The following is a 26,844-nucleotide window of genomic DNA, read 5'->3' on the forward strand; positions in this document are numbered from 1 at the left end:
AATAAAGACGAGCGAAGCAACCATACGATACGATACGTACCACGACATGATGATGATAGCTTATCTCGAGCGGCAGCAGCAGCAGCGGCAGCAGCGACTCGTCCCCGACGGCGATGTCGAGCTCGACCCCGACCATTCTATCCTCCGCGCACTCGATAGCGATGCCACCGGAGACGTCGTCGCCGCCGCCGCCGCCAGGGACTTCGGCGGGATGGTTTTCTTGCAGCCTGCCCGGTTTCTCAGGCCCTCCAGTGCCGATGACGTCGCCGGCGCCGTCGTTCTCGCCTCGCGGTCCTCCCGCCTCACCGTCGCAGCTCGCGGAAACGGTCACTCCGTCTGCGGGCAGGCCATGGCCGACGGCGGCATCGTCCTCGACATGCGCACCCTCGGCCCGGCCATGGAGATCGTCCGGTGCGGAGGCACCGCCGCGGCCGTTGACGTCCCCGCCGGTGCGCTGTGGGCGGAGGTCCTGAGTTGGGCTGTCCGAAACCACGGGATGGCGCCGGTGTCGTGGACGGACTACCTGGGTCTCACGGTCGGCGGCACTCTGTCCAACGGCGGGATCAGCGGCCAGGCCTTCCGTCACGGGCCTCAGGTGGCCAACGTGACGGAGCTAGAGGTGGTAACCGGCGACGGCGAGAGACTCGTCTGCTCGCCGTCCTCGGCCTCCGACCTCTTCTTTGCTGTCCTGGGCGGGCTCGGCCAGTTCGGCTTCATCACCCGCGCTCGTATTCCCCTTGTCCCGGCGCCTAAAATGGTGAGATGCCGTTCGCCCACCCCCATCCTTTCATCCGCCTCTCGGAAACCAATCGTCTCTCTTTCTTGTGCTAATTTTCATTTTCTTCTGATTTTTCTTAAATATTCCCATCGATTGTTACTGTGTCGACGCAGGTGAGATGGATAAGGGTGGTCTACGGGGCTTTCGACGAGTACGCTCGGGACGCCGAGTGGCTGGTGACTCGGGACGACTCGGCCGCGTTCGACTACGTGGAGGGGTTCGTGTTTCGGAACGACGCCTCGGACCCAGTGAGCGGGTGGAGCTCGGTGCCCATCCCGCCCGGCTCGGCCTTCGACCCGGCCAGAATCCCGGCCGACTCGAGCCCCATTCTTTACTGCCTCGAGCTCGCGCTCCACTACGACCACATACAGGCCGACAACGTGGACGAGGTAAGCAATAATTCTGCACAACCGCCCAATATCGATCATCGTCACTACGGACACACCTCTCTTCTGTCGTCGACGTATGGAAACACCATCACTAATAGCGAGTTGTCTGTTGTACGTTTTCTTCTTCCCGACGACGAAAGCCCCTTTGTCCTGTAGCGCCTATGTCGCGTTGGATCTCCTGACCCGCTGCTTTCTCACGCCGACGCCCTCCACCGAAGCCAAAACTATTGATCTCCCTCGACTCGTCTTTGGTAATAAAGCCGCACACGAATAATCTCGCGCGATATCGTGCGTACAGCAAAGAGATTTAAATGACACTGACACGCTCCGGCCCACCCGTGAGCGGTATCCGATTGTTTGTCCCCGTCCGGAATCATTCATTCATCCGCGCCGCGGTGAACCCCCTCTCTTAATTGCTCCTCTGTTTGTTTGCGTGTTGATGACTTTTGTTTTGGCAGCGGGCGAAGGAGATGTTGCGGCCGCTGAGGTACCTGAGGGGGCTTGAGTTCGCGGCGGACGTGAGCTACGTGGAGTTTCTGTCGCGAGTCGGACGCGTGGAGGAGGAGGCGCGCGCGAGCGGAACGTGGGCGACGCCACATCCCTGGCTCAACCTCCTCGTCTCTTCGTCGGACATCGCTGACTTCGACCGCACCGTCTTCAAGCGCGTTCTCAGCAGGGGCATCGGCGGGCCCATGCTCGTGTACCCGCTTCGCCGGAGCAAGTGAGTGCATGCAATATCCTTTCTTCGTCCTTTCTTTTCGTGACCGGCTGGTAGATATGGGGACTATAGGTGAGTACAGAGATCCCAGTTGCCATTTCCGGTATGGTAGATTTGCTGCTCTCGCCCTGACGTATCATACAGAGTCTTTTTCAGCTTGATTCCCTTTCGTTTAACTTCTTCCTGTTGGTGGTGGCGAAGGTGGGACAAGCGAATGTCGGTGGCGGTGCCTGACGGCGAGTTGTTCTACCTGGTGGCGCTACTGCGTTTCGTCACGCCGCAGGCGGGGGAGGCGGCGGTGAAGGAGGCGGTGGCACAGAACCAGGAGATCTTAAGCCACTGTCGGAACAAGGGCTACGACTTCAAGGTGTACATACCCCACTACGAGAGCGAGGCCGACTGGGCTCGGCACTTCGACGGGGACTGGACCCGGTTCATCGAGCGCAAGAGGCGGTACGATCCAATGGCCATTCTTTCCCCGGGACAGACCATCTTCTCCCGGGCCCGACCTCCCGCCGCCGTCGCAGCATCCGCCTCCTGAAGCAGAGATGGCCATCTCGATCCACGACGCTGACGGAAGTGGCCCGGTGTGCACAGTCATCAATGATGATGATCTGAAAAAGAACGTGATAAAGAAAAGCTAAAATAAAAGGTCTGGGTCCGGTGAAAGAGAGAGAAAGAAGAGATGGGTGGTGGTGAAGGTGGTGGTGGTGGTGGTGGTGGTGGTGGTGGGAAAAGTACTAGTGGTGGCCTGTCACAGGGTGATGTTTGCTTTTTCCCATCTTTTTCTTCTTACGGCTCTTTATACATGGCCGAAGCGCAAGTTCTAAATCTCTGTAAGCGATTGGCTCGCCGCGATCATGAGATCGATCCATGTGGGCGTGTTCTGACGCCATGAACTCGTCGACAATGCATGCCTTCTTCCATCACCCTCAAGTGGAGGGACGGGTTCGGATGGGCGGAGATCCTCCAAATCCAAGTTGCAGACGTCGCACTTGTCCATTGGCCAACCTCGCTTTCCTTCTCCTAACCTACTTACCTGATGATTGATGTGCCTCGTGGGCACTCACTCTCACCCAATCATCTTCTCCACTAAGAAACACACTGGTGAGCATGTGTGACCTTTTGCGTCGGATTAGGTATGGTCTCTACGCGGTGTATCATTGATCTTTTGTATCTTTGGTCTTCTTCGATAGAAGATGTCTTTGATGCGTGATTGCATCCATGTCATGGCTCGTAATGCATTAAGATAGCTCCAAGCTAAAAGTACTGCTAGAATCTAGAGTTTGGGAACTGCACCAATGGCTATTGTCTCTTTTGATGCTGTCGCCAAAAGGCTGGACTTGTTACAAGATATTAGGTTATTTTAAGGAGATGATACTTGGTTATTTATTAGCATTAAAAATATAAAAGCAATGCCTCGATCGATCAAATCGATTACCAAGTGTACCTATACATCATTATTATAATAATTATTATTTAAATATAAAATTTATATGATGAACATTTTTTTAACCAAAGATAAATCGTGAAAGCGACTTAAACCGATGTATCGGGCTTTATCGACTAAGCTAATTAATATTTAAAAAATATATCGATTGAGATCGATGATAATAAAAAAAATTGGGGACATTACTAATAGACTCACTCGATATCTTAGGCATGTATATTTTTTTATTCTAGTTAATTATGATGAATATTTGGTACATTATTTCATCGACTCACTCGATATCTTTTACTTTAAAGTTTAACCATCCTCCAAATCACCAATGCAAAGTTCATGAATACATGAATTTTTCATTCATATCAATCATTTACAGTCATTTGGTTCCAAATCATGATTCTAAAATACACACACTATATCAGAAAAAAAGCAAGACTATACATATTTTGCTTTAAGGATGATGCAACAATCAATAATCATGTTTTAATTTCAATTCAAATTATATATATAAACACACAATTAAAATTTCAAATTCATGTTTTACTTTATAAAATATGCCATTTAGGTAAAAAAATCATTTTCAAACGATATTTTTTTAATTAAAAAACCACTAATAGGCTCTAAAATCAATAGTGCATGGAAATATGTTCTAAGCATTTTATATTATGTTATTTTTCACATAAAATTCAGCACTCTTAGTTGTTCTTTCACAACAAATAATTCCAAAATGGGAGTATGATGGGAATTCTTCACGGATATATGTCGAATCGAGCATCAATCTTACTATAGTTTTTTCATTCAATATTTAATTTAGCTTACTAACCAAAATTACGGTGTGCTCGTTAAGAATCGTCATTATCGAACATAGTTTGAGTTGAGATTTCCTCGATTTGCTTGCAAATATTGTCCGTGCCAACATTTGTGTCTTTTGAGTTATGGTTGTGCATCGGCCGAGCAACTTGCCCTTTGTTCTATAAAGGGCATCGATTCTTTTCTAAGTATACGAACAATGGAATGTCACATGGATTAACTTGAAAAGGCCAACTTGGTGACAAGAATGTACTGTGGTTTGGTTAAAGTGTGAGGCTAAACTTTCTAGGATTATGATAGGAAATCCCTAATAGGAACACTTTGATTTGTCTTTTTTATGTTCCCTCTATCTAAACAAGAACAGTGATAAAAAGCCTAGTAGTCGGACAAAACCAGTAGATAAATTAAGGAGAGGAAGATTGTTGCTCTCCATGGACACAAGAAGAACATGATGATGATGACTCCTTGTTCATCAAACCAATAGAAACAATAGCAATTGAGTGTATATCCAATGCATTGAATATGATATATATTTCTAGGATTTCAAGTCTTACATGTGAATATTGAATATATTATCTTACTCATTATATGTGAACTAACAAACATGTAATTGAAACAGTAAGATCTTTTCTCAAAAGAATTATATATATATATATATATGCTAAAAAAAATAAAGGTCAACCTAGTTATAATAATTTTCTTTTAAGCCGCGAACGATAAAAATACTATATTTATGTCAAGGAAGAAAGCGATATAATGAAAAAGGTGAACGATAAAAATATTATTTTTTAAATTAATAAAAATACGATAGAAAGAAAGCGAGTGAATCGAAAAGGCGAACAATAAAAATATTGTGTTCATTAAAACATATAAAAATATGATAGAAAGAAAGCGAGTTAATCGAAAAGACGAACGATAAAAATACTATATTTTTTAAAATGTATAACTCATTGTTTAAAAAAATATTTTACATGGAACCGACAATCCGGCCACGTCACCGAGCCATCCGACCAATGAACGAAGGATGTGATGGCTTTGCATCCAGATGGAGGATGACTGTACCCAATTCTTATTTCTCTCTAAGCACATTCCACCTACAAGATGGGGGAGGGGGTCAAATAACATGTGCAAAAGCAAGAAAACCCTCAGCAAAGGCATCCAACACAGTCCACTTTTTCTAGTACCAAACCTACCTGATCTTCCTTTTCCATGCAAAATTTGCAGCTTTTCCATAAAGCAAGATTCCTACCAAACACACACACATCCTCATCTCTCCCAAACTCCAACACTTGAAACCATGATGGAAGGATGTCTCTCTCATCAGCCTGTTAGAACGAGAGAAGAAGAATAAAAAAATGGTTCCACAGGCCATCATCAACTTGCAGTAAAAACTGCAGTGGCCTGTAGCTGCCGTGAGAAGGCAATTTATGTCAACCCATTCACTGAGCTACATGGTTGTCTTCCTTCATGAAAAGGTGCGGAGTTTTACAGCGAGGGCATCTGATTCCTTCGCCATGGCAGATCTACTTGGACTTGGAGCCTTGTCAAGCTGTGTTCTCTCTTTACAATCCTCCGCCTACTGATCCGTCCCTCAAAAGCAGGAACAAGCTGCACTGGAATTCTCACCTCCCCACGCAATAATAGCCCCATGATTCCTCTTCCCAACATTCACTCGGCTTCTTTAACGCACTCCAAAGCTACCGCCTCTGTCCGCGGCTCCCATGCTTAGGCTTCAGCAGCTGCACGCTGCACGAGGGGGATCTTGCATTTCTGTAATGCATGCATGCAAGCTTCCAATGCAGAGCCAAAGGCGATAGATCTTTGAGTTTCGTGCCGAGTGCATGGTAACCACTTCAAACTCTCCCCACACACCTCTCTCTCTCTCTCTCTCTGTGTCGCTGCTGTGGAGCCTATTGGGAATTCTCACAAGTACCGAAGTAGATTTGTTTAAGAAAAGGAGGGTCACCGCTGGGATCTTTAGGCTTTACCTGATATCAACCAGGCTTGCTTGGTGGTGTTAAAAGTAATGGGGGGGATGGATTTGGCATGCTTGGCTACGTTTAGGTACAAGCAGAATCTCTGGTGTTGGGAGCTTCTTTTGAGCATCAACTTTAGACCAGGAAAAGTTTAGTGGCTAGCTAATCCATGGTGGAGTGAAACTTGGAATGGCATTCTCTTCTCCAACCAGTTTAAATAGGATTTGGGCTTATCTTTTGGGACATATTGGGCCTCACCCGGATCGATCTAATCAATGACCCATCCGATAATTCGTACATCAACTTTATTCGGTCTAAACCATCGATCGAAGATGTATTCTCCAGATTGATTATAGTATCATTTATCGTAATCCAATTTGATAAGATAATTGATACAAGATATAAGCTCTAGTCATTAATGCTAGATGCTTAAACTCAAGTTAATTATAATATACTCATTAGATCTTTAAATAAAGTAGAGTCATATGTTTAGGATTCTAATGCGGAATGAACAAAAGCTCAGCATCTATAATTCATTTGCATATCTTCAAGATTTTTGTGTTAATCAATTCCATCATAGGAAAGAAAATAGAGGGAAAGAGAAAGGAAAGATAGAGAGGAATTCTAAAACGGAATATATTATTGAGTAATTATTGTTTATCTTTATGTTTCAATGATGATGAGTTTAATTTATGATTAATGAAATTAACTGCCATCAAGATAAGTTCATGATCAAAATTTGAAGATTAGCAAGCTAAGAATAGAGAACTTACCTAAAAACCAAGCAAATAATGGACTCAACGGATGCAAAATACAAATGGATTAAAACTATCAAATTCATCCCCTAAATAATACATTTTTTTAATATTCAAAAAATTAGTTGACTTATATCTTTGATTACTAATTGACTTGGATTTTGTTTAAATGAATCATCAACTATCTTAAATGTGAGATCTTCAAGATAATCCAATTAGTATGATTTGTGATTGCTAATGTAGATTATGAATGTTTGATCAAAATATTAATTCAAAACCAATCAAGATCTTACTCCACGCCTACCCCATAATAAATTGATGATAAGAAATAAGATCTCTAACAAAACCCTTAAATTAGTTTAGAAGAGTTTGCTAAATATCAAATAGGTAAGAGAGCAAATGCACTAAAAGAGCTTGGTCTCTGAAAACATACTTAAGGGGCTTTTTTACGATGAGACTTATGATTATTGTAGTCAAGATCATGGTTAAATATCAAGAATAGTTATCTACTTCATTTGGTACTATGTGAATCTAAAGAATAGGGTATAATGGTTAGTTGAGTTCAATTGTCATGGTGTCGAAACGATAATATTGTATTGATCAGATGTCGATCACATGAGAGTGAGGTATCGATAGTCAGTGAGGTATCGATAGTCATACACGTATCATTATAAATTCAAATAAATTTTGTATAATTGGTTCATTGTAAGTGAAATAAGATTGAAATTTTTTGTTTAAGTTCAAAGATGGACAGTATACGGGTTCATATGTGAAGTTTAAATTATATATATATATATATATATATATATATATATATATATATATATATATATATATATATATATATATATATATATATATATATATATATATATATATATATATATCGAAAAATGTATGATGTGCATCACATTATAGTCTTGGCATCATAACCTCCATATGTTAATGAAAATAATAACGTTCTCTCTCTAATAGTCAATCGATCAAAATTATTTATATATAGATATATATTAATTTTTTCCTATTTAGTATATGGATATGTAGGAATCGAATATTTTAGATCGGAGCGGATTAGGATGCGGGCGTGGGTCGATACGGATCATCTACCACCCGTACCCAACCCTAAGTAGTGGATTTCGGTTCGCGTTGGGACAAATCCGATCCATTAATAGCCATCACCACTCCTTTTGCGTCCCGAACACCGGCCACTCCAAAACCCACCGATGGGTACCTCCCCAAAACATCCGCCGGATTCCGTCTCCTTCCGCCGATTTCCCATCTTATAATACTCACCTCTCCTTTTAGGGTTCCTTTTTCACCCTCTTCCGTGATCTTTCTCCCTCACACACTCTCCTCGATGGCGTCTTCGAGCTCTGATTTGGGGCACGCACGGCCAGAAGACGACGAGCTGGCCTCCCTGGACGAGCTCTACAACATCAACGTCGTCCCTTCCGAGCTCTTCTTCAAGTTCCGCAAGCAAATCGAGGGTTTCCGCGTCGGCGCCAATCTCGAGGTCCTCACTTGCTTTTCTCCTCGCTCATTTTCTGTTTTCTGTTGATCGAGTTTTTCATTAAATTTACATCTTTTCTTGTCCTTTACGTTGCATTCGTCTACATTGAATTAAATCTAGGTTAATTTATTGTTGCTTTAATTTCTTGTTGCTTTCTTTGCCTTTGTATAATTGGATATACTACATAAAGGGACAGCAGCCGCTCAAATTTGCAATTTTCTTTATGCAAAGAGTCTTTGGTCCATATTCTTGATATGGAAAAATACGTGATGCGTAGAACGTTGGTGTACTTTCTATTATTATCTCGTTTCATCTCTCTTTCAACCTTTGCAGAGCTACACAAGAAATGGCCATTCTATTTGGTGTGAGATGCCACGAGAGCGTCATGTGCCAACAGTCAAGTGTTTGAAATTTTCTTGATGTATGGGAACGTATATGTATAAAGGAAAATATCTTTTTTAATGATAGCAAGTGGTTGGAAAGAGGCAATATTTACCTCATGAGAAATTTCTAGAAGATTTCTACCAAGAGAAAATCTAAGGCATTAGCGACTTTTAAAATCAAATAGGGTCTATCGTACGAGAAAAATCCATTCATTAGGATATGCAATAATAAGGAAGAATTTCAATATCTTGCATATACTTTTGAAACACAGTTTCTTGCTAAAATGTACAGTTCACTGATATATATTGTTGCATTTAAGTTATTTGTCCTACATACCATATATTTGAGGATATTTTCTTGCTAAAAGTGTACTCTTCTCTGCACTGGCTAGTATAAATTTCCTTTATCTGACCATTCAAGAGTACCAGTAGAAGATTATATTCTTAATACCTGTAGTTATTCCTCAATCAATTTCCAGTATGTCATTTTAATTTGTGACATTCAATCCTACAGAGCTTCTACCTTTGTTTGCTTATGGTTTTTGAAGAAAGAAGACAGAAATTTGAGGGTTAATTTGCTGGATTTCAACTTGTCTAAAATTGGTTTACTGGAGAAGGGCACATTAATTTCCTGGATCTCAGCTCCCAAATTTGGAAAAAGAATGTCTTATTTCTTTCCTTCTTTTTTCTGTGTATATCTTTCAAATGTTGTTGTAGTTATTACCAGATTATTTTTCTTAATAATTCTATTCTCTTGCTTGTTTTCATGCATATTATTACTCTTCCATCTTCTATAATGCAGATCACTTTTCTGCTAATGTTATTCTGTGAGATTTGTTATTTTAATGTCTTCGTAGGTCATTTTTTCCATTGCAACCAGATAATTCATTCTCTTTTCTTGTTCCAGTTTTTCAATTTGCCAGCTAATGAGTTCCATGCAAAGTTAGTTCTTAAGCCCACTGCTGCTGATAGGAGGTGGAAGTTCATTTATGAGCCCTTGCATGGAGATATTCGGCTGCTTTCAAAGAAGATACCTCTTTCTAAATATCTGAATCTTCAGGTTTTCTTATTTTATCTTAAGGCTTCACAAGTCTTGAACTGTATATGCATGAACGCTTTCACAGAATCACAACGTATTATTAGCTTATTTGGAATGCATATACAATTTAGTTTCCATGTTGTATTGTGTAGAAGTAAAGTAATAAAATTTACATTTTAAATGCTTGTGTGTCAGTTCATTGTTTTCTTTCTTTTTAAATTTTTTAGGTATTTAAGCATACCATGCAGCCATGGGCGCTTTTCTATATGGTCAGCCAATAACTAGCTAGGAGGGGTGATCTTTTATATGATTTGATGATCTATATGTCTTAAATTGCTTATATGAGTTAATCATGCTTATTAGTTGACAGATAAATCACTGACTTACTATGTTACAATCCAGGGGCTACGTGATGATTATCAGGTCCATTTTAGCCTTGTACTAGATTTTTCTTGGTTAAGATAACTAGAATCTACATTGAAAATTTAGTCATTAAAGAGAATTACCTAAAAAGAAACAAAGGAATAAAGGGCACTTTCAAGGTCTACAAAGAAGTTAGAGATGGTAAGACTTTTTAATCATATGAATGGTAGGATGACCAAATAGCATGGTTGATGTATTCTAGTTTTAAATCATGACTATGTTAAATGATCTCTAACTTGAGTCCTAGTTTGATTAAATCAAGTCATTGTGGTATGATGTAGTAGACGAGTTTTCATCTAGTCTCAGTGCTTATTCAGCAGTTGTCATATCATTTATTCTGTATTTTGAGGTAACTCTGGAATAATAAGGAATAAAGAACACTTTCAAGGTATGCAAAAAGGTTAAAGATGTTAAAACCTATTAACCAAATGAATGCCTCTTGACTGAATAGCATGGTTGATGTATTTCTAAAAAAATTTAAATTATGGTTTTTGACGTTAAAATATAAAAAGAAAAGAATCAGACAGTAAGCTTGATTATCAGGTGATAAGCCCTTTTGCTGCATGTGGACTGCCCAAAATTGGGCGGTCTGCATGCAGGTTGGTTCCTGGACCAGTAAATATCAGCCAATGCATACTGATCCAGGCATAATTGCATTCCTTGCTCAGGATTACAAGTTCACATCAGGTATTAATGAGATATTGTTGATACTAACTAATGGAACAGAGATTAGAAAAACCAAGGACCTTGAGTTGCAAAACATGTTAGGAAGTTGTGTCACAAGCTTTATAACTGAATCTCCATTATTATCCTAAATGGAAATTTGTTTGTTCTAATTTATAAGTCTACTGGAATCTGGCACTACCCAGGTGCTTGAGTGGAACTTATTTACTATTCGTTCATTCATAGACAAAGTGAAGCTGTAGAAATCATGCTTGAGGAATACGTAATATTCAAAAGCTACATAAGTTTTGTGCTATTATTTCTTAACTTCCAGAAGGTTATCTCATTGCTTCCCCATAGTTGACTTTTTTTTTGTTTATTTGTGAACATAGTTGTCCCTTTATACTATTTGTTTAGGTAAGAGTCCACATTGCAGAATGGTTAGGATTATTAAACTTCATTGTTTGTAACAATGCTTGCTTTGAGTTGCAAAATATTAGAAGTAGTTGGTTTTGCCTTGGATTTTTTTGTGAAAAAAAATTATTGTAGTTGCAAAGTTTAAGGATTTGATTTGCTAGATCTACATTTGGCATGAATTTAATGAACACATGATAATTTTGAGTATACAAGGTATCAAAGAAATTAATTACTAACTTTCAGCTCATTTTGGTGAGATTTGGAGTTCTGGAAATAATAATACTATTCAAGCTTAAAGTTAACTGCCAGTTTCTTACGTTTTCAATTGAGACTTACAACAGGCTTATTATGATGCTTGTGATTCCTATATAAAATGGTGAGGATTCAGGAAATGTGTTTAGAACAAAAATTCAAATTTTGGTCTTGTACTGATACTAATCATTAGTCAGATTGGGTCAAGTAACAGTATCGTACCATACGGATATGGCATGATCCAATACCAATTGGTTTCTTCTGGACCAGCCAATACTGGTTCAACACCCAGTAAAGCATGGAGTTCAGTAAAAAAAAATATCAAGACAGGAAACAAGGTTATGTCCTCTACTCCCACAATGAAACTTCCCAAGAAAATTCTCACCTATAGAGAAGGGAATAATGTACCTGTAACTGATTGTTGAACAACATGACATGCAACAAGCCTTGTAACTTCCCTAATGCCTCTGGAAGATATCTTAGATGTCAACCTTCTCGAAGCACTAACCTTGTTCCTCCATGTAGGGCTCCAATCACTTCCCATCCTCCTGCCCATCGTAAAATCCTGCTTACCATCATCCACATCACCGCCCTCAACTGTGGATCAGTAGATCTGACTTCTGACTTCTATTACAAGCTTCTGTTAGTAGCCTATAGCATGCCTCATGACCACGACCAGCTAAACAGTGGTTTACTATGCAAACTTCTCCTTCGCAGCCTTTGGTTGGCACTCCGCTCACTTTGCCTGCTTTGCCCGCCACTAGACTTGGTCAACCTCCTCAGGGCGTAAGGCATACACAATCTCCTTGAGTCACTAGAAGAGGCCAACTCAATCTTGCTGAGACAGCATGGGCAGCATCAACTGCCTGGTAGTAGGGACAATCCCTGAGGATGTGTAGGATGGAGTGGATTTGGGCAACTTAAGAGACCACGAAGGTCATGGTAGCAAGGAGTACTGAGAACTGAAGGCAGGTAGTTGCTGCACAGATTGACATCAGTATCATCATCATGGTGGTGGATGGATGGATCAAATGAAGGAGGCTGTTTGAGGGTTTGGTAGAAATTGAGGAGGCATTCTTGGGCAGGCAAGACATCTTGTAAGAGAGGATGGGGAAAGACTCGAAGTTGGGACCCATTGTTTTGAAGGTTTGGGAGGAAAAGTAGTTTGTCTTTGTCAATGTGGGATGGGAGAAAATGAATGGGAATGGATTACTGCATAGCATAGCACGGTACTGATGTTTACCACATTCTATGCCTGATATGAAATCAGACTAGGTGAATTGCCAATTTGTATCGGTTGGCATTGGATCTAGGTTTAGAATTTATACATTCCTGTATTGGATGCACACAATCCGTTGGATCTAGGTTTAGAGTATTTATGTCACAACACGATCTGAAGGGATAATTGACTCATTAACTTCATTGAGTCCGAACAATTGGCTTTAAATACCTAAGCCCTAGTTAATGATAGTACACCAACTTTGTCAAGCCTGAATCGGTGATCCAAAATGCAAGTTAACTGTAGTACACCACCTTTATAAGTCAATCTAAATTTTAGCCAACTTCTAATGTGGATTAAACCGGGTGTGACAAGTGATGAGAACATGAGATGAAATCAAAAGAGAATATGGCTTAGATTTGTTGTTGTCTTGTGGCTTAAGAGATGTTAAGTTGGTTTAGTCTTTTGATGCGGATGATGAAGATGGTAAGTGGGAAAACCAATTGTTTTGATGACACAAAATAGAAAAAAGCATAATGCCATAGTGCTATGCTTGCTACTTCACAAGTATCCTTTATCATACTGTATCAGAAATTAGCTTTTTAGGTCCTAGAAATTTTTATATTACCTAGGTACCAGGACAATAGTCATATACAAAAAATCATGGGATAGTGACAATAGAGAAACCAAGTTTGAGGGATTGAATGATTACTAGCTCTTGGATTTACATAAACGATGATCTTTCCCGAGTAAAAAAAACTCTGATTTCACAATTTTTCTTAAAGTGTGTTGAGTGTTATATTTACTTTTGATTAGAACATCACCACATCTTGTGACTCTTTTTAGTGACCAAAGGATCCATCATGAGTACATGTGGCAATGGAAGTTAAGGGGAATTGCTTGTGATTTTTTGGTTAAATAGGGTTTTTAACTGGTGTTCCTATAAGTTTTGAGATGCCTTGAAGTAGAATAAAATAGAAACAAAGAAAATAAAAAGTCATCCCTAGTGATTAGGCTAACTTGCATATGTAAGCATATCCTTTCACTAATAATATATTCCTTCAAGCTGGTTAGGTGGAAATAGTGATGTGTATCTACCATCAAATACCTTTTAATAGTGCATCATCTTTGTCATACCTATATGCTGAAGAAAAGTTTGCATTCTTCATATACTTGTTGGTTGTATGATGGCTAGTAACGAAGAGGATTCTTGCTTGGGTCAGTCTTGGTAGTCCTCAGTAGCTGAAATCTAATGCAATTTATGATGCATGTTTTTATTTATCAAGAGATGATGCATCCTACGTAAATATTTCTTGATAGTTAATGACCATAATGGGTGATCATTCCCAAATTGCAGGTCGGGATTGGCCATAATTTTCAACTAAATGCAACTGGGTGGAAGTGGAAGCTTTCTACATGCTTGGGTGGAGATGGTGTTTCCCAGATTAGAAATAAAACATCAGTTGGCTTATGCCCAGGAGTTGATCTGAGGATTGGTTGGAGGGCTGAATATATCCTACCCGAGATTCACGGGTAAGTAAAGCCTTGTGCTCACCATAGTCAACTCATATAATGCTTCTTCAGTGCATATTTTACCATGTCGAGTCCAAATCTATGGACTTGTTCACGTAGGAAGAGTTTGTACCTGTGAATCTCGTCATTCCATTATTTCTCCTAGTGATAGATCCTCTTTTGCAAGTAATGCTCAACGAAGCTTGTTTCGACACTTGACAGGGCTGTCGGCACCGGAGAACCAATGTTTAATATGAATTATGGTCGCCTGCAAGCGTCGATAGATCGAGTGGAGGCAATAATAACTCAAGGTTAACTCTTCATTAGGGCGTTCGTACTCGGTTTAGTTAAAACCAAAGCACAGAAGGCAACCTCGTTGTTGCTATGCTCGGCCAGCGGCAAACAACCATCCTAGCAAGAAGCGGCTACTCCAGATGTGATTTGCCATAGTGCGTCAGCTTTGTCATTACCTCTATGCTGTACAGAGTGTTCCCTCAAAAGGGTAAATAGGCTGGAAAAATAAGATAAACAAGTCTCTCGTTCATCTTTCTTTCAAGTTTTTAGATGGTTTTGGTTGGGTCATTGATTTGTTGCTTACCAACTAAACTACGTAACACTATCTATCTGTGTGCCATGTACACAAAGGACGGTATGTATCAAAATACCTATCTATTCAAGAAATTTGATTGGCTACGCGTCGTAAAAATTCATTCAAATATTTTCTTGTTGACTGTGATGTCTCCATCTATTTGAAGCACAAAAGCTGTCTTGCAGCCTCGTTTTCAGTGTCGGCCCAAACTTCAAAGCCATTCGCCAGGCGACACATTTAGTGCTCAGCTTTAACTATTCCGCAACCATTCCATCCATCCCCAACATAGAGATGGTTGGATGGATAGCGTCATGCGTCACGAGAGCCCATACCGACACTGACGCATGAGAGCAGATCAGAGACCCCACCCATAACATACCCAATCAATCTGCTCATCCTCGCAACCAAACACTCAGATACAGCTCATGCCTACCCCATTTGGCTCAGTGAATATTCTCCCTTCCTCTCTCTTACACAGATGACAACAATCTTTTCCCACCACAACGAGGGGACCAACAACTCGTACCGTAGAGAGCTAAGGCACACACAACACATGGCCCACCACACCACACTTGATTGATTGCCTCATCTTCTAATGCAGCAGCAACAACAACTGCCACTGTATCCAGAACTCATCAAGACAGTTCACATGATCCACTACTGACAAAACAAAGCATCACATCTACATTTTCCACGGCAACACTCTCTTTGAGCTCTTTAGAACACCTGAATTGAGGCTGCTGCCTGTGTCAAAATACGGTGTCTACAAGGTTTACTCAGAGTTCTGCGATATCACCTCGCCAAACTTGAGGAAGAGTTGGCCGTCCGACGTGCTGAGCGAGGTGGCACAGTCCAGCATGTTGGGGTTCTTGAGGTTGGCGTACTCGTCGATGTAGCTGGGCACTGAGGGGGGCTGTGTCAGCCCATGCGACTGCGGCTGCTTTGGCGTCGGGCTAGGTTGGACGAGGCATCCCAGCACGCGGCTCACCTCGTGCATGGTCGGACGATCTGACGGCTGCCTCTTTGTGCAGAGGAGGGCCAACTGGAATACCTTCTTTACATCCCCAAGATCTTTACATGTTGAGGAGATTTCTGGATCCACTGTCTCCATGACAGCATTGTTTGCAGCCTTCGATAGGATCTGTCACAAAGTTGATCCATATCAACAATTGCTTGTTTATCGCAGCATTATACTATTGCTACAGAAAACTAACACTTGTATATTTAGCAACCATTAGCAATGAATATAGACTTCATGATTTGCATGCAACAAAAAAGGGATAAAGGCTAGCTTCTGGTCCCAGAGAGGTCCTACATGTTAAGTATACATTGAAATATCACAAAGTGACAAATTAAGTCATTAGCATGAGTATATTTGGCTTCAAGCAGGTCACTACACAAGTATGCAGTTTAATAAGGCGCAAGCATCAGTAAGTTACCAGCTGATGAAGATTGGACTCGTTATCCACCGGTTTCCTTCCGGTCAGGAGCTCAAGCAGGACAATGCCAAAGCTGTAAACATCAGATTTCTCATTCAATCGGGAAGTTCGGGCATACTCAGGATCGATGTATCCGATAGTACCCATGACATAGGTGGAGGTATGGGTCTTGGAGACACAAAGGCTCTTTGCAATGCCAAAATCTGTGAGATGGGCCTCGTAATCTTTGTCCAACAGTATGTTTGAAGACTTAACATCCCTGTGGATGATGCGAGGACTGCAATCATGGTGAAGGTAGGCCAGTCCTTGTGCTGCACCAAGTGCAATCCGCAGTCGTGCGTCCCATTCTAGCTTTTTCTTTTTTGTAGGGCCTGCAGCAGCTAATAAAGCAACTTTCTAAGAATTTAGAAGTGGCATCCGATAAGACTACGATGCAGCAGCATAATATTTTACTGGAGTCTGTAAAGCCTATGGAGAAATTATTACATGCATAAACTGCAGACATTGATTGTCTTCCCCCCAGCGACTAACATGCAAACACAAGGAGAAACATTGCAGGATGTTTCCTTTGGGCATGTTAAACTTTGCTTAAAAAATGATTTACTAATATATATGAATATGAGAACCCTTCAACATCCAACAGGAGGCATTTCTAATAATAAGAATTTCATTAAAAGCTGAGGCAGGTTTCTTGAGGCAAGCGTACCATGTAGAAGATCCCATAGGCTGCCATTCTCCATGTAGTCATAGAAAAGGAGGTTGCCAAATGGGGACAAGGAGTATCCTTGGAGGCTAACCAGATTTCGATGTTTGATGCTCCCTACAGTCTCCAGCTCAGTCTCGAATTCCTTCAAGTTATGCGGATAGTGAGAATAAAGCCTCTTGATAGCCACCGGCTTGCAGTTCTTCAACACACATTTGTATACAGTGCTCGATGCTCCATAACCAATAATGTACTTCTCACTAAGATTTTCAGTCATTCTCATAATGTCTTCATATACATGAAGAGCCATGTTCATATGAAGGATCACCAGCTTCGGTGAGATATTGTTAACTGCAACATCATGTGAAGGTCATCAGAAAAGGAGCAACCTACTACAACAAAACAGAAAAAGGAAACTATGCCAGAAAATAAGTTCTGCAAATATTTATTTATCAACATATGTTTTACTAAAATCCAGTTGTCATCAAAAAGACTAAAAATTGATCAAAAATGCTACCTAGTTAGCATATAAATGAGCATAAACTATAATTAATACATGCAATTTTTTTACGTCAAGAGTAGGTTTCCGCAAGAAAAAGGCCACAGAAAGCAAACAATATTACCGCAAGTTTTACTAGATGTCTCATGGACTACCTGGTTTGTTTATTGAGCCATCTGGAAAGGGAGGAGGTTTATGTGGTCGACAAGCTGCCACTAAGACCACCAAAAGGATTAAGAGAGCGCCCAAGGCAATGCCCCAAATGGCAGCTTTAGAAACTGAAGCTGCTGCACACAAGACAGTGAAAAACTATGATAATTTCCTTGTATCAACTTATCTAGAAAATAGTTTCATTTAACACTAATGATAGAACTACGTAGCAAGGCCAAGTAATATGTATTTACAAAGGTCTGAAAGGGTAACAGCAATATAGAACCCAGTCAAAACAACCAGCAAGAAGATAGCAGAAGCCAAGTGATACCTCTCTGTGGTGAATGGGAGGAATGACATTGAGAGCTTAGCCAATAGCCACAAAGACTAGGATTTCCTACGAAACTGTACAAGAAAAGGACAAATTCAGAACACAAGTAGCATAGTTATTACAAAGCAAGTATAGACTGGAGGATCTTTGTTTAATATGCACAAGTAAAATAATCTAAATGGATTTGATAAACATGGTTTCTTGCAATAGATGTGTCGTTTGCTAAGCACAAAGTATTGATAATAAATGTTGGTGGTGTTTAGCTCCACACCTGTCAGGAGAAAATCGTGAGAAGTTGTTGCTAGTTGGAACATCACCAGCAAAACTGTTGTAGGATACATTCCTGTTTGGCATTGCAGAGTCATTGTAATGTTAAACAACTATTTTTTCAGTTACAACTAATTGGAAACTCAGCTCATAAATCAACTTACAGTATAACAAGACTAAAGCAGCTAGTGAGAGTCGTTATGTCACCCGATAAATTGTTGCTTTCCAATTTTCTGCAAGGTTAACATTCAAGAGTGACAAAAGAAAAGGTTAACTTGCTTATCGTCAAAATTTGGCATGAGTAACATCAACTTAATTACTTGAGCAGTCTTACAATGTGATCAGATTTTGAAGCAGTCCAAGTTCCTGAGGAATCGGACCTGAGAGGTCATTGCTCGACAAATCACTGAAATTCACAAGTTTAGTAGAGTTTATTGTAGTGCTGATACTCTTTATCAAAATATTTTCAACACTAAGTTACAGAATCTTACATCTCCATGATACTCCTCAGGTTTCCAAATTCAGCAGGTATGTTACCAACAAGTTTATTGTTGCTAAGATTTCTAGAATATATTGACAAGAAAGTCAGACAAAAAGAAAGATGAGAAATGCTAATGATGGTAGAACTCACAGTTTCAAAAGGTGTTCTAAACCACCAACAGAGGAAGGAATAGGGCCGTTGATTTCATTGCATGATATATCACTGCAGAATAATTGTTTAATCTTTTTATGATAGAAATTCAAAAAGTAGCATGCAAAAAACATTATTGAGGCTTTTATGAGTAAACATACAGAGTGTCCAGATTACTAATTCTTGATAACTCGATAGGGATAGATCCCTTTAATCTGTTTGATGAGAGATTCCTGCATAAAAAAAGAGGCACTCAATCATGAGAAGCCCTGATAGTCCATTATTAGTTGGTTGAATAATATACACAAAATCAAATTAAAACCAATTCAATGCCAATTCAAAAAGCTCCAAGAAGTAGAAAGTTCCACAAAGCAGGTTACCATAGAACAACCTAAGGGCCATATAATCAATTAATGTTTTACAGGGTGCAGTGTGCCTAGAGAATTGCAAGGACAAAATCTTGGAATATAAGCATGGCATCAACAAATGAGGTGTTAACTACAAATTTGTCAAAATAGATGACATGTTGAGATGAGTGTGCAGAGTATCTTTAGATATGGAGTAACAAACTAAATCGTGTTGTATGCATTAATTACTCTTTCTTGGTCGGTACATATGATGTCCTGCTTGAGTTCATAATCACAAGGCACCTATTCCATGTGAGTCAACTATGTTAAATAAAGCATTCAACAAAGTCGATATGAATACAAATAAATTTGTAAAGATTCTGTAACTCACAAAGGCTGATAAAAGTCAGCTCACATTACTACAAATGCACACGAACAGCATCGCAGGAAGGCCTATACGCATCAGAAAGTAAAGACAACTTACAGGTATGTCATGCTCTCGAGCTTCTTGAAAGCAAGTGGAATGGTTCCATTTAACTTATTTCCATGTGCATTGCTGTAGATGGATCAATGAATGAGCAACATCATTAACGACAATAGTCGATTATGGACAAGCAGCAGTTAATCGTTCTTACAAACTGTTGAGATTCACACATGAGCTCAGGTTTTCTGGAATAGGCCCTTCAAAGTTGTTGTTTGCTATGTTTCTGCAAGAAATTGGAATGACCATAAGCATCGCATCCTTAAAAGACAAGAATAGCCTATAATTTCAGAAAATGCATACAGATCAAACAAGTCTGTGAGTTTCCCAAGTTCTGGTGGAATGAGACCAGAGAGCTGATTATCATTCAACTCCCTGCATAAAACTTTTGGTAAGATGTTGAAGTAGCATATATTCCAGAAGTAAAAACAAATAGAGAAGATCGCCTCTTACAAATAGTGAAGCCTTGTCATGTTACCAAGCTCTGGTGGGATGGATCCTGTCAACTTGTTCCCTTGCAGATACCTATGAAACAGATATTAATAGTTTCATATGACAAGACTTAAAAGAACAATGATACTGAAACAACATAGAAATAAAATTTTAACCATATGCTTTTAACCATGTTAGGCCAATATGCTTTGTATAAGCACTTTTAATCAAATGCCATTGATCAGAACATCCCTCTGACCTAATAGTAAAGCATTTTTTAAAATCTTAAAAACCACCCTGCAGTTTAATCACTTCAAAAGGATTTTAAAATTCAGTCAGATGCCATTATAGTCGTCATTTGTTTGGGTTCTCATGACATGTTCTTTCTGACTTAGGAAAAATACTATAAAAGAGGAGGCAAAGAGAGTTTATTACCAACAAACAACAATGTTGTAGCAAACATCAACCTAGTTTAGCATGACACAGTAAAAGCAACTCATAAAATAAAGCAATTTTGTATCTAGCAAATCAAACCACTTATGCATTACAGACTTACAATTTCTCAGTATATGTCAAGTTGCCCAAAATTGGAGGAATTGGCCCACTGAGAAGATTACAACTCAAATCTCTGCAGCATAAGAGCAAAAATGATAAAACCCTGTTCTCTTTGGTTATTAACAGTTATATTTACCCCAGAAACAGCATGATTCCTATAAAACATGGTAACAGTCTCATACTAATGTTGACATAAAACAAAAGGCAAGTAGAGAAGTTGTTCATGAATTAACATACAACACTGCAAGGGCTTGCATCAAACCAATCACAGGTGGAATAGGCCCAGAAAACTTGTTCCCTTGCAAGGACCTGAAATGCATGAAAAAGAGAACACTCTTGCTAAATATTGAAATTAAAGCAAGGTTGAAGGTTCTAGACAAATTGCTAAAGTCGGTGTATATCATCATCATAATAAATTTAAAATTAAAAAGATTCTTGCCACTTACAATGTAGCAACTTGCAAAAATCCAATATTAAAAGGAATTTCTCCAGTAAGCTGATTGTACGATAAATCCCTGAAAATGAACATCAGTAGTCAGAAAGAAATATCAAACGACAAGTTTGCTGCATTATACACAAGAATGGCTCCTGTACGTACAAAACCTGAAAACTGGTACAGTTTCCAATATTCTCAGGTATGTTGCCAGTCAAGCTATTGTTCTTCACATCACTGTGGGAGCACATTGTTCATTAGGCCTAAGCATGTAAACAAATACCCAAACGCACCATTGAAAATGAAAGAGGAGACTTACAAGAACCACAATCCAGTCAGCTGGCACATGTCTGGAGATAAATTCCCCTCCAAGTTATTCCCCCGTAAACCCCTAATAACAAAGGTTAATGAAGATTTATGAGTACAATTTCTTTAAAAAAATTAACTGCATGCCTTGATTACTAGTATGACATTTCGCTAAATCTATCGAGAAACAAAACTTGTTTCGAGAAAATACAAAGGCTGAGATAACTTACAAGTACTGTAATACTTCATTCCAGTATATGAGCCTAGGTATCTCCCCACTCAACTTATTTTGTGCGAGGTCCCTGGGTATGCAAACAGTGATACAAATAAAATTAGTTGATAAAGAAAGGCAAATAATTTAGTGACAGTGCTCACAGTATCTTCAAGTTTGGAATTTGTGATAGTGTTGAAGGAATAGGCCCAATCAACTGATTGTTTTTCAAGATCCTGAAAGATGAAGCAGTAATTATTGGCACAGGAATTGTTAGTACAGTAATCATCGACGTACTTTAGAACATTATTTTAGCTTCAAAGAGGGCGTACAAATTTTCCAATTGCTTCAACTTTGATACCGAAAAAGGTATGTCCCCATAGATACTGTTGTAGGATAAGTCCCTGATAATCATTCAAAAACAAGAATGTTTAGCACTATGAAGCTATTTGATTATTGCTAACCAACAGTTCACCCTAAATACAGTTCACACTAGAACAACTTGGTGTTAATGATACACCAACCATTGCTATGTCCTTGCCTTCTAAAATGCAGTCATAACGTCATTGACAACCTGATTAAGCTTCATTATGGCTTACATTCATTAAACATGGACAAAAAGATTACTTTATAAATCAGACTTACAGTGTTTTCAATGAAGAACAAGCACCAATTTCATCTGGGATCTGTCCAGACAATCGATTTGCCTTCAAGTCGCTGTCCAACCACCATCAAGAAAAAAAGATCAGCAAACTTACAGGATATCAAGAGATAAGCACCAAAAACATGTGAAAGTGACAGATGTCCACACATTATCCACATCTGCGTTCATATCACATACAGAAATAGTAAACCGACAATGAAAAAAAGAGGGGCCTATGATCTTACATGGAAACAAGGGCCTTCAGATTTCCGATCGCTGGAGATATCTCCCCATCAAGATTTAACCCTGATAGATTACTGAACTTCCGCAGCACAAATGAAATAAAAGGACAAAAGAAAAGAAAAATCCATCAAATGCCATGACTTAGGAAAGAACTAGAATCTGAACCCTTGTGGCCAACGAGGTGTGTGACAAAATGTGAGCTTATATTCAGCAAAGCAACGATCTTACAGTGCAACTACACTGAAGGTCACGTTGTCGCAGATGACCCCTCGCCATGAGCAGTGGTCGGAAGATGGATCATCCGCCCAATCATATAAAACATTGTCCACATTGCGAAATGACTTCTTGATATCCACCAATGTCGCACCTTAAGAGAAAGAAATGGAATGGTGAAGACAATCATCTCAACTCGCTTATAGTTCTAACTTCCCACCATTCTGCTCACAAACGTTGGACCAGAAATAGAGTGAAAAATGCACTGATGTTACAACAGTGACAAAAACCATGAACCCCAGAGAACAAACAAGATAAAATATGCTATGATATAGTATATGAAAGAGAATCTCTTTGCTTCATTAACTGTGTTTCTAAAAGAATGCTATGCTAGCAGATCAATATGCTTCTGCAGCTGGTTTCAGGATCTCCAAATCTGTAGCCATTCTTGCATGCCCAATGGAGAAAGTGAGTGAAAAATGTAGTAGAAGTGAACTCGCAACAAAAATAAGTGGGAAAGAGAACAAAAGTGGGATATATGTGAGGATGGAAAGACGACACAATCAAGAAAGATAAGAAAATTTCAGCTCAAAAGAACCCAAAAACTTTATGCAAGAAAGAGTTTTTTTCCCCAATACTAATGAGGTGAGATACGGTGTTTGCTGATGGAGATCATTGGATTGGAAGAACCGGATGCAGAAAAAGGAAGTGAAAGGACAAATATGGAAGAAGAACAATATTTATTTGAAGAAGAGGACCTTTTTTCCTCTTTAAAACCACGAAACCAAATCTAGGCTGAACAGAGTATGAGAACAGAACCTAGGAAGCAAAAGCGTGGGAGATGACGGTTAAAAGAACAGGATTCTTGGCACCATAAACAATTGAAGTGGAACAAGAAGCAGATACAAGAAGCTATAGAGCCAAAAAGTGTACTTTCGTCACAATAAAATATCAAGAGAAGCTAATCTATCCTTGAACAGAGCACAGAATAGAAAAATAGGAGCGGATGCGCGAGAACCAAAGATGGATAGCCCTCATCTCATTCCTTCTCTTGGATATATATATATATATATATACACACACAAATATAAAAATCCCAACTTTAGTCGGGTCGTCAGGTTACCTTCGCTCGTGTCGCCACAGACGCAGCTCAAAGATCCAAGGAGAACCAAGCTCACAATCCCTCTCCACCACACGGCCATGGCCACCGCCCGCTTACTCGCTGCCTTGTGACGCTCGAAAGAAAGCCAGACACCCAAAAGAACTCATCGGCCACCCGACACCTCCGCGAGGGAGAATCCAAGATCTGACCTTTCGTGCCAGAAGCTGCGCTACATGCGACGGGAAGTTACGAAGTGCAATGGAAGTGGGAGGAGGAGGAGGAGGAGGAGGAGGGGGGAGAGGGGGGAAGGGAGGTGGAGGAGCTGTTCTTTTTGGTTCTCCTTCTATTCCATCATAGTGAAATGTGATGCAGCCTCCCCTACTTACTGCCACAGAGAGAAACTTAGAGAGTGAAGGAGCGAGAGGGGGATTTCATATCAGAGAGATAGAGAGAGATGTGGATCACGAAGTGGTAGCTCGATGGGTCACATCATTCTTGCAGCGTCTCTAAATGCAGTTCACCTCTCTCTCTCTCTCTCTCTCTCTCTCTCTCTCTATCTGTCACTCTAGTGATAAGAGAAAAATGAGGGAAGAGAGAGAAATGAGCGTACCAGAGAGAGAAAGAGAGAGATAGAGAGATAAAGGTTCGTGAAGGCATATGGAGAGGGCAGCAGAGGTGACAGAGGAGCTCCTTTTACCTCCATTTTTCTTGTGATTTTTATGACCATTTATATTATTTGATGGTACAATTATGTTCCTCTCTCTCTCTCTCTCTCTCTCTCTCTCTCCCTCTTATCCCTACTGGTTCAGTCCATTGTCTGGGGTGCCATGTGATGTGCAGTTTCGATCAACACAATAATGCAAACCCAAGTGAGATATTGTAGCCGTAAAATTATACATTAAATATCTTAAAAATTGAACTTAGAGAACTCCATTTAGGATGATAAAAAAATATATATATTTTTTTTAATATGATCTTTGCAGTAATTTCTCCAGTCCAATTGTATGATCATGCATGATATTTTTGCTTCCAGTTTGATCATTGGAGTGGCCTCACATGCAGCCCCCTGACACCCATCTCAGACCATGTCCAAGCAATCAATGATTTACTAATCTTCTCAAGACAGTTCTTTTTTTCCATGAGGTGTTTGTTGTTCTTAATATATACAAACTTTTTAATTTAATTTAATAGATAATTCTTATACCTAATTAATCTTGACAATATATTTATAATTTATATTTATCATAAATTTATTTTGATAGATGATCATAGAATATATTATAAAATTTAAAAATAAAAATATAAAAATATTCTTTTATTTTTTTATAATTATCGCATTTCTTGGATAAAGCAATCGATCAAAAAAATATTGTTTCCATAATTAAAATCAACTTCTCAACTTCTGTGAAATGATTTTAAGCCATACAATGCAAGAATCATATAGGGCAACTTCACGCGGTTGACATTTATTCTCTATTATTGTGTTTCTTTTTGTTTTTTTTTCACCGATAAGAATCTTATGGAACTGGAAATCGAGAGCGAAGAAACAAAGAAAAAGAAACAGGGAAGAAAGCTACGGGTCCTCTTCGTGGATGTGTTGTTGCCCGAGGAATGTTTCCTGTTTTCTTTAACAGGACCGCAAAGTGTTTCCCACCGTTACTGCGCTCCCTACCCTTCTCGGGTAAATCCGCAGCGATCCGCATCAATCGACACAGCGAACTTACTTCCACCCACTCGTACACGAATTACCCAGCGGCGGCAGGTAGGAACACGGCGAGGTTCCTCATAGATATGGCCAACCAAGATGAAGGTACGATTCTGAGTGAATCTAAGAGAGGTATGGTAAAAGGACAGCTCCGATCCCCGGCCAGCTTTATCTGACGTCATGGACTAGGAGGTGGGGTCCTCGCCCAGCTCGACTTCTGACAAGAATCCATTATTACCGGAGGCAGAGGGTGGCAGCGACGGGGAGGGGGGTGTAATAATATTGGGTGTCTGATAGCAGTTATCTTTTTTGCATGGCATCAGCAAGAGCTCAGACTCTGAGCCGATGATGCCTTCCCCCATCTCTCTCCCTCTCTCTCTCTCTCTCTCTCTCTCTCTCTCTCTCTCTGTGCGCTTTGGTTTTGGGTCCGAAAGCAGCGCTTTGGTAGTACAAAGTCCTTTTCAGTCTGACACCCACATTGAGGTCCGCCACCGCCTAACATTAATGTCTTCTTTTACCCCCATCTCTCTTCCCTCCTCTTCTCTCTCTTTTCTCGCCTCTGTAACTCTTCTTCGCCCAATTTTAGGTTTTGTCAGCTCGTTTAAACCAAGGGCGCTTCTCTCTCTCTCGATTGGATGCAGCGTTGGCCCGACAGCTAGGTCTATGTGCCGTAAGTAGGTGAGGAAAGTACACAACATTCTCACTAATCATAATGTTATTTGGCCGATTAAATTCAGATATACTATACCCTTCGCGGCTACCTGTACAGTGATTGCCTGGATCGACGGCCCCACGCAAGTCAGGTAGGTCGACGGGCAAGCCATGAACTTTGTAGTTGAAGTGTTGCTGTGCTAATTATTTTCCGTGGATCATGAAATGTAACACTGTAAAGCCATTCTAAGAACTTGTGTGCATGCATGCCGACGTGCGAGGCGACATCTCAACTGTTCCATCTTCGGATTAGCTGGTTGAGGTCGCATCGACACAGTCTTAGAATCGGTTGGTGCATGCCCAGAGGACAATAATCTGCGAAGGACGCCACCCACACAAACAGGATCCAACAGTTCAGTAGAAAGGTTTGTTATTGCTGCCTCAGAGAACTAACCCAACCTTATCATCTTTTTTCGTGCACTGTTCGTCACAGTATAGGAGCACAGAAGTCCATTGTCAAGTGTGATGATGGAATTGGTGTGTCAGAAACGCAAGCAGGTAGCATTCGATCGAACCAAATGTTCGGACGATAAGCCGTGAAGGAAGGCGATCCTCTGGATCCGAG

At 40.2% G+C, this 26,844-nt stretch overlaps 3 protein-coding genes across 6 annotated transcripts; 2 read left to right on the plus strand and 1 right to left on the minus strand.

The window, feature by feature from the left end:
- On the plus strand, positions 1 to 3,318 carry LOC135678148 (cytokinin dehydrogenase 11-like). Its single transcript, XM_065190609.1, has 4 exons — positions 1 to 757; positions 892 to 1,167; positions 1,626 to 1,888; positions 2,087 to 3,318. The coding sequence occupies exons 1-4, from the start codon at positions 47 to 49 to the stop codon at positions 2,424 to 2,426; spliced, it is 1,590 nt and encodes a 529-aa protein (XP_065046681.1). The 5' UTR covers positions 1 to 46; the 3' UTR covers positions 2,427 to 3,318.
- Positions 3,319 to 8,046: 4,728 nt separating this feature from the next.
- On the plus strand, positions 8,047 to 14,998 carry LOC135678151 (uncharacterized). The gene is made up of 4 exons (XM_065190614.1): positions 8,047 to 8,383; positions 9,671 to 9,823; positions 14,134 to 14,309; positions 14,511 to 14,998. The coding sequence occupies exons 1-4, from the start codon at positions 8,228 to 8,230 to the stop codon at positions 14,602 to 14,604; spliced, it is 579 nt and encodes a 192-aa protein (XP_065046686.1). The 5' UTR covers positions 8,047 to 8,227; the 3' UTR covers positions 14,605 to 14,998.
- A 433-nt stretch (positions 14,999 to 15,431) lies between these two features.
- Positions 15,432 to 24,504, minus strand: LOC135678149 (LRR receptor-like serine/threonine-protein kinase ER1). Of its 4 annotated transcripts, none has more exons than XM_065190613.1 (27): positions 23,885 to 24,504; positions 22,777 to 22,915; positions 22,551 to 22,622; positions 22,308 to 22,379; positions 21,995 to 22,066; positions 21,827 to 21,898; positions 21,682 to 21,753; positions 21,465 to 21,536; positions 21,311 to 21,382; positions 21,159 to 21,227; positions 20,950 to 21,021; positions 20,714 to 20,785; positions 20,179 to 20,250; positions 20,029 to 20,100; positions 19,880 to 19,951; positions 19,729 to 19,800; positions 19,059 to 19,130; positions 18,898 to 18,969; positions 18,758 to 18,829; positions 18,601 to 18,672; positions 18,431 to 18,499; positions 18,271 to 18,342; positions 18,000 to 18,073; positions 17,674 to 17,802; positions 17,023 to 17,370; positions 16,317 to 16,687; positions 15,432 to 16,018 (listed from the first exon to the last, which is right to left on the minus strand). In XM_065190613.1, the coding sequence occupies exons 1-27, from the start codon at positions 23,961 to 23,963 to the stop codon at positions 15,650 to 15,652; spliced, it is 2,943 nt and encodes a 980-aa protein (XP_065046685.1). In that variant the 5' UTR covers positions 23,964 to 24,504; the 3' UTR covers positions 15,432 to 15,649. The 4 variants fall into 4 exon arrangements, with proteins under 4 accessions (XP_065046685.1, XP_065046683.1, XP_065046684.1 ...); XM_065190611.1 differs by having other exon boundaries at positions 16,317 to 16,696; XM_065190612.1 differs by having other exon boundaries at positions 17,674 to 17,805; positions 23,885 to 24,503.
- Between the last annotated feature and the right edge of the window lie 2,340 nt (positions 24,505 to 26,844).

The sequence above is a fragment of the Musa acuminata genome, chromosome BXJ1-7 (assembly GCF_036884655.1).
Source record: "Musa acuminata AAA Group cultivar baxijiao chromosome BXJ1-7, Cavendish_Baxijiao_AAA, whole genome shotgun sequence".
Lineage (NCBI taxonomy): Eukaryota > Viridiplantae > Streptophyta > Magnoliopsida > Zingiberales > Musaceae > Musa > Musa acuminata.

Excerpts from the sequence above, each read along its gene's own strand:
- LOC135678148 (XM_065190609.1), top strand. The coding sequence starts at position 47 with ATGATGATGATAGCTTATCTCGAGCGGCAGCAGCAGCAGCGGCAGCAG. Across the intron at positions 758-891 it reads TTGTCCCGGCGCCTAAAATG|GTGAGATGGATAAGGGTGGT; the intron begins GTGAGATGCCGT and ends GTGTCGACGCAG. Across the intron at positions 1,168-1,625 it reads AGGCCGACAACGTGGACGAG|CGGGCGAAGGAGATGTTGCG; the intron begins GTAAGCAATAAT and ends TTGTTTTGGCAG.
- LOC135678151 (XM_065190614.1), top strand. The coding sequence starts at position 8,228 with ATGGCGTCTTCGAGCTCTGATTTGGGGCACGCACGGCCAGAAGACGAC. Across the intron at positions 9,824-14,133 it reads CTAAATATCTGAATCTTCAG|GTCGGGATTGGCCATAATTT; the intron begins GTTTTCTTATTT and ends CCCAAATTGCAG. Across the intron at positions 14,310-14,510 it reads ATCCTACCCGAGATTCACGG|GGCTGTCGGCACCGGAGAAC; the intron begins GTAAGTAAAGCC and ends GACACTTGACAG.
- LOC135678149 (XM_065190610.1), bottom strand. The coding sequence starts at position 23,963 with ATGGCCGTGTGGTGGAGAGGGATTGTGAGCTTGGTTCTCCTTGGATCT. Across the intron at positions 19,131-19,728 it reads CTCGAGAGCATGACATACCT|GAATCTCTCATCAAACAGAT; the intron begins GTAAGTTGTCTT and ends TTTTTTATGCAG. Across the intron at positions 18,500-18,600 it reads CTTCAAAATCTGATCACATT|AAAATTGGAAAGCAACAATT; the intron begins GTAAGACTGCTC and ends TTAACCTTGCAG.